The 7,734-nt window shown below is 35.1% G+C and overlaps 1 protein-coding gene across 1 annotated transcript; it reads right to left on the bottom strand.

The window, feature by feature from the left end:
- Positions 1–5,308: 5,308 nt before the first annotated feature.
- On the bottom strand, positions 5,309–6,095 carry LOC141389882 (uncharacterized). Its single transcript, XM_073962077.1, has 2 exons — positions 6,081–6,095; positions 5,309–6,019 (listed from the first exon to the last, which is right to left on the bottom strand). The coding sequence occupies exons 1-2, from the start codon at positions 6,093–6,095 to the stop codon at positions 5,309–5,311; spliced, it is 726 nt and encodes a 241-aa protein (XP_073818178.1).
- Between the last annotated feature and the right edge of the window lie 1,639 nt (positions 6,096–7,734).

Here is a 7,734-nt window from a genome sequence, read left to right on the forward strand (position 1 = left end):
ACATATATAGCTAATTTGGTCTGAAAATGTTTGGGGCTGTGCAGTTATATGGATGATATTGCAAAACATGGACCCACATATGTCCAAAATTTTTGGTAGATAAGTTTTTTGACCACTAGGAACTCTAAATGTAAAATTGTAGCTAATGTGGTCTGAAACTTAAGGTAAGGTCACATTAGGCAAATTTTTGCTCCTGCGACCGTCAGTGCGCGCTTACTGAGAGCAAGTGAGCGTAAATAATGCATTGAAAGTTGTGTTCACTTGCTCTCAGTAAGCACACACTGATCATCGGTGGAGCAAATATTTGCCTAATGTTACCCTGCCTATATGTCTATTCCATAAAATAAACCTATCCACTATTTTTATACCCTCCACCATAATATGCATATACAATTATATTTTTCATTCCGTTTGTAACACTTCGAAATATTTGTCCAGAGACCCTATAAAATATATTCATGATCAGCACAAAATTCTAAGCCGTCTGTCTGTTGAAGTCAAGATTCAGCTCGCAATACTTAAAGTAGAGCTCTATAATTTGGTACATACATTTCTATTACTCCTAAGATGTTTAGTATTGAAAACGGACTGTATCGGTTCACGTTTTGATGTAGTCCCCACGGAACGGCACCTCCGGATTTGCGGAAGGTTGTGGCATCAATATCGCAGCGAAATGGCTGAAATTTCACATTTAGGATTCGTTGGGGATACCAAACTTTCCACCCGAATTTTGTCGGAATCGGTTCACATCTTCATTTAGACCTTTTGATGGTTTCAGTGTCATTATAAAACCGAAATTAATGACATTTACTATTTAATCTTCGATGTGATGTAAAATATTCCAGAAGAGAATTATCAGTAATGCCCACATTTTCATAAAGCTGCAGGTTTTTGTCACGTTATCTTAACGAAATGGCTGAAATTTGTAATTTTGTCTTAGTTGGGGCTTCTCAACTTTCTCTCATGACTTTGTCAATATAGGTCCAGATTTTGATATAGCCCCCATAGAACTGTACGTCCCAATATTATGTAGTTTGAAGGTTTTAGCCACATTACCTTACCGAATTGGATAAATTTTGGCATTTGGTATTCATTGAGGCTTCCAAACTTTCCCTCAGAACTTTGTCAGTATAGTTCTACGTTGTGATATAGACCCCATACAATGGTACATTCCGATATTCTGCATTTTAAAGGTTTTAGCCACGCTAATACCTTCAAAACATGTTTTAATTTCCCTAATAAATTTAGGAATTCTTGATCTAATCCACAAGCAAACCATAAAATATATTTTTTTATAATACACATTTATTAATTGAGTGAAATTTCCCGCGGGAGTAGACGTGTTTTTGCGAGCTCCAAAATTGTTTACGCCTAATCGCGCTTACCGGCAATTAAAATCCTTGTATTCCGGCTTGAAGAAGTTATAAGTTGATTCAGCACTCGTCGTATATATTGATAGCGGCTAATTTCACATTATTGTGTTTAATTTAATAAAAATAATATAACCAATAACTTCAAAAATTCATTGGAAAGTATAAAAAACGTTTAACTCAAAAATTGAAAGCACCATCACCTTCTTTAACTTTGACGTGTGGCATCATCTTAAGTATTGACGTGTGGGTCCACCTTACATATCGTCGTGTGGCAATAATTAAAAATATGATGTCAAATATACCCGTCAAAGATACAAATACTCCCACTGGCACCCTGACCCATGATGCTCAAACTTCAAAACGCAAACTTGCGGAAACGTCACCAGGGCCCACATCAGTAGTGGGCAGTATGTCAACTACTGATCTTATGCATATTATGTCTAAACTGTTGGACGAGAAAATGGAAAACCTTCCGACGAAATCAGATATCTGTATCTATCAGTGCAGCGTTTAACGGAAGAGAACTGCGTAATCAAAACAGAACTTCAAAAGCTAAGAGAAGAAAAAGAGGCAGATAAACGTCGCATTCAAAGGCTGGAGGAAGAACTGGGAAGGAAGAAAATAATAATTCGAGGTTTGGGAAACCAAAACTCATTATATACAGCCGTGAAAAAACTGTTTAAAAGTAATTTAAAAATGAAAACTGATATAGATATCGAGTACGTTAAAAAGCTAAAACAAAACGGAGAAAAAATGACAGTATTGGTAGAGTTGCAGTCGTCAAGAATGGTTACTGAAATAATGAAAAACACTAGATTGCTCAGTGGATCCGATATCTTCATCGAAAGAGATTTGACTGGATCCCGTCTTGAAAAGAAAAAGGTCATGCTTCAGCTGAAAAAAGAACTTCAGAAGATAAAGAAAGAAAAGAAAGTAGGTGTACGTGGGGATCGGTTAGTAGTTGAAGGAAATCTCTTGTATTGGAATGGGAAAAACAGCTAATGTGCGACAAAAAGAAGCGGCAGAGTTATTGGTAAAGCTTTACGGAGATGAAATAAGGAGTGTGGATTTTGAAAAAAAAGAAAAATTGAATGTAAAAAAGATTTAGTGTTAAATATAATCGCTTACAATATTCACGGTTTAGCAAGCAAATACTTCCACCACCAATTTTACGAATATATAGACAACTTTGATATATTTATTTTGTTGTAGAGGAAAAAAATCGTGATAACTACAAAAACAAATTTGTTAACTTTAATACTTATTGGAGATTCGCGACCAGAAACAATAATAGGGAAAGAGGCATTGGAGGAATGATTTGCGGAGTAAAGAAGAACTTATTGGAAAAAGGTTTTACATACGAAGTAACTACTAGGGAAAGCTGTGAAATATTATGCTGCTCAATAAATACATTAAAATTTTAAATCATACCTATTTACATACGAGGAGCTAACTGGTTGGATGACTTTGATCGAGTAAAAAAGGCAGTGGAATTTAATAATACACACAAAATTGTTATAGGCGATCACAATGCACGCATTGGAGAAGATCAGAAAATTTCAGAAGAAATAATAGAAGAGTGTGCTACCGTAACAAATTCAAGAAGATCGAACGATAAAGTTATTACGGCAAGTGTTAAAAGATATATTGACAATGGGCTTGTCATTCTAAACGGTAGAGTTAATGGAGACGAGGAAGGAACCAGAATGGTAGCTCCGTCATTGATTTATGCGCAAAATCAATGGATCTTTTAACTGACATACAAGATTTCAGTGTACAGAACAAGATTTGGTCGGACCATCTACCGATAACGCTTCGTCTTAAAACATCAAACTTGATACAGAGTGAGTCAGAAAAGTTGAAATTGTTGCCTAAACTTACATCGAACGAATATAACGAAGACTATTATCAACAAAATATGACTCGGAATATGTCACTATTACAACAAGGCTCACTTTTGTGTGATTATATTTCTGTGATTAAAGAATCTTATCCTTCAAACTCACAGAGGAAACGAACGCATTTCAAATGTAAATGGTATGACAATGAATGTTTTAAATCACGAACCAAAACAATGCTGAAGCTAAATAGATACAGAGCGACTCAGGAATCTGGTGATAGAGAAGCTTACATTGTGATGAAGAATACTTACCAAAAATTATGCACACAGAAGAAAAAGGATTATTACCTTAGAATTGAGAGCAAATTAGATACAATAAGAGATAGCAAAGCTTGGTGGAAAATGACAAAAGAGATACGACAAAAAGACAATATAATTGGATGTAATATATCGGCAGAGGAGTTGAAACATCATTTTAATTCGTTACTAAATACAACCGTACATTCCCCTGAAATATTCTACGTACAAAATGAATCTCGAGACGATATGCTAGAGAAAACCTTTCCGAATTTTTCGAGACAAAATCTGGAGCAGAACAAGGATGTTTATTATCCCCTACATTATTTGCTTTATATCTCAATGACCTGCATGATGCCCTAGATGGTGGTCTGTATATAGATGATAAGAACATCAGGGTATTAATGTATGCAGATGACATAGTTATTCTTGCCGATAATGCACTTGTATTACAAAAAATGATCGACAATCTGGCTGTGTATTGTGACAAATGGGGAATGGAAGTGAATCAATTAAAATCTGAAATAATGATTTTTCGCAAAGGAGGCAGAATTAAATCAGAAGAAAAATGGATGTATAATGGAGAATACCTAAGAATTGTAAATGAATATAAAAACCTTGGCATCTTATTAACTCCAAAACTGTCATTTGCAAAGCACATAGCAAAGAAAAATGAAGCAGCAAAGTCTTGCATAAATGCTACATGGAAGAATTTTATAGGAAAACCAAACATCTCTTTGGGCGCTAAGTGGAAAATGTTCCTGGCAGTATGTCGCTCTATACAAAGTTATGGATCACAAGTGTGGGGGAATCACTATTTTGAGGATGTTGAAAAGTTATACAGATACTTTATCAAGCGCATTCTGAAGTTGCCAAGTAACACCCCCAACAACATCTTAACCTTAGAGACTGGATATGAACCAGGGTACATTTATACTTATACACTCCATTTGAAATATGTGGCAAAAGTGCTTTTTCAATATGGTTCCAACAGACTTCCTCATATCCTTGCAAAGAAAATAGCTGAAAACAATATATCATGGTACAAAGATTATGTAGACCAATTGAATTACTACAATATTGACAATCAAATGTCCAAAGAACAATGGTTTAATACTTGCCAACAATTAATATTTGAAATTAAGAATAATAACTATTATCGTAACATGCAAATGGCACAAGAAAGCGAACATCGAATTTACAAATACCTCAATCCAGGGATGGGAGCAACATATTGCAACAACCAATATAACCAAGCACAAATAACGAGTATAATGAAATCGAGATCTGGGCTGCTTGGGTTAAATTCTAACAGCTATAGATCGAAACAACTTGGTCTCTGTTCCATATGCAATCTTCGAGAATTAGAAAACACGCAGCATTTTATAGGAAGGTGTCCTATTTATAACAAAATCCGATATCACCAATTCAACACAAATATATTGTCTGATAGTGACGTAATAAATGTACTAAATGGTGGTGGAAATAATAGTTGGCTAGGCCTTTATAATGAAATACAGGCAAATACTAGTACAATAATTCAATTATTAACTACATTGTAAAACTCAATATTCCGGCAGACGGTTTGTATATACACCATGCTGTAAAACTTTATATATTAAATCTACTTATAAACTTAATAAGAATTATTATGTATTATAACGTTTTTGAAAATAAAGTTTATTGAAATTGAAAAAAATTGAATAATACACATTTATTTTCGACTAATCCTTACAACTATATCTACAACAATAACACTAATTCAGTCACTTCAATCCAATTCAATTAACAATGCTCTTTAAAAGCGTTTGCTGAAAATGGAAGAAGGTAGATAAGAATTTTGTGGTACACTTACGCTACCAGCAGAAACTGGGGCCTGAGAAGCAAAATTAATAACTGGAGCAATACCACCATTGATATTGTGAGAGTTACCGCCCAACAAATCGTATTGGCTTTGGATGGCAAGTTGGGCATTGACAGCATCTTCTGGTGTACGATATTTGATAAAGTGGACTTCGGGTCTTTTGTTGTTGCTGGTCCCAAGATTGTTAAGTTTGTTGGCCAAATCACCCAGATCGGTTTGTTTGTTTAGGACATAGATGGCAGTTTGTTGTTGACCAGCTTGTTTGGCCAAAGCCAGAGCAGCATTTTCCAAACCACGATTTTCAGGACCCTTGATAAAGATGACACGAATCGATTTCTTTAAGGCACTAGAATACTGATCAACAGGAATTGGATCATTGAATTCATCTTCGGGAGCAGAAAATGTATAAAACTCTTTTGTTAATTCAACAGCTGGGGCAGGTGGTGAATAAGATGGTGCTGTGAACGAGGGTGTTGTAAAAGAGGGTGCTGTAAAAGAGGGTGCTGTAAAAGAGGGTGTTGAGTAAAAAGGCGCGCTGAAAGACGGTGAGGAAAATCCCGCAAATGATCCACCAATTAAGCTGGCTGATGGTTGATAGTTGTAGCCCGCATGTCCACCATAGGCAACTGCTACAAAACACAAAACCTGCAAGAATTGAGAATGTCAGAAATGTTTATAATTTGTATCTCCTTTTCAATAAAATTACAATAAAGGTACGCATTTTGCTTTTAAAAAAGTCCGTATATTTCGTTGTGAAATCAAAATTGATTCTATTTGTATTTCGATTTGCAACAACTTCTTTTTATATGAACTTTGATTTTTGGTTCATCACTTTGTCCATCAATTTTGGCATTTTTGTGGCATAACAGTAGAACCGGTAGGTGGCTTGTGAGTTTTTGTACATTTATATAGCTTTCCATTTTAGGTGTTTCTCTTGACTTCATTTTTGTTGAATTTGCAAATGCAGTGAAACCCGCTTAGTGCCGACTCGGGAGATGAAATGACTAATTGTATGATTTGAATCCGTAAACTGTGAGTAGTAAGAATTGCGTGTTTATCAATAACGGCTAATTAATTACACTTAGTTACAATCGAATCATTGCAGCTTCCTATGTATATTTTTGCGATGTCCCACTGTACTTGATATTCATACAGCAAGCCGTGTTCTCATAAGGCGTGGGTGTATAAAAACAACCCTATTTTGCATTTTTCACACACCATTTTATTATCGTTTAGATTTTATAGCATCTGTCATAGTTTCATTTCCAAACAAACTGTTATTAAATATAAAATAAAAGGTAATAATATTTCGCATATGTAAATATTTCAAGTAAAATTCCTTAGATGGAAGTTCAATCTAAACATTTTAGTATGAATATTAATGATTTGCTATGATTTAACCTTTGGTTTTTTTCTTTAATAAAACTGTCCACCAAAAATAGAAAAAAATAAAATCTAGGTTTTTATTTTGGTATTCAAAATATGTAGAAAAATATAAACAATGACCTCTGGAAATTCTCAGTTACAAAGTTATAACTAGAGAGTGGAATTTTATGCAACCTCTATTTTTGGTCCGATTCATGTCAAATTTTGGGACTGGGCATATTTTTGGCTTCAGATTACTTTGCAATCGAAACATATGGCATATGCAACATTATGCTACAAATATTTCAATAATAGGTACAAAAATGTTTGTGTGTACAATTCTTCTGTTTAAAATTCTCTTCAGACAAGTCAATAAAATAGAGAAATGTATAACCGCAGCCACAACCTTCAAAATACCGAAAATCGGGAGGTATCGTTCTATAAGGGCTATATGAAGGCCTGAACTTAAGCCAACAAATTTTAGGTGGAAAGTTTTTTACCTCCAAGGAAGACTTAATACCAAATTTCAGCCATTTCGGAGTGATATTGAGGGCACAACCTTCAAAATACCAGAAATCCGGAGCTACCGTTCTATGGGGTCTATGTGATAACGTGGACCAATACCGACAAATGTCAGGTGGAAAGTTTTATACCCACATCGGAGACAAAATGCCAAATTTCAGTCATTTCAGTGGGATATTGAGGCCACAGCCTTCAAAATACCGAAAATTCGGAGGTACCATTCTATGGGGGCTATATGAAGACGTAGACCTATACCGAAAAATTTTGGGTGGAAAGTTTTTTACCTCCAAGGAAGATATAATACCAAATTCCAGCCATTTCGAAGGGATGTTGAGGGAACAACCTTCAAAATACCAGAAATCGGGAGGTACCGTTCTATGGGGGCTATATGGAGACGTGGACCTATACCGACAAATTTCAGGTGGAAAGTTTTATACCCACAGCGAAGACAAAATTCCAAATTTCAGTCATTT

Source organism: Musca autumnalis, unplaced genomic scaffold (genome assembly GCF_047663935.1).
Source record: "Musca autumnalis isolate F117 unplaced genomic scaffold, ASM4766393v1 scaffold_1, whole genome shotgun sequence".
Taxonomy (NCBI): Eukaryota; Metazoa; Arthropoda; class Insecta; order Diptera; family Muscidae; genus Musca; species Musca autumnalis.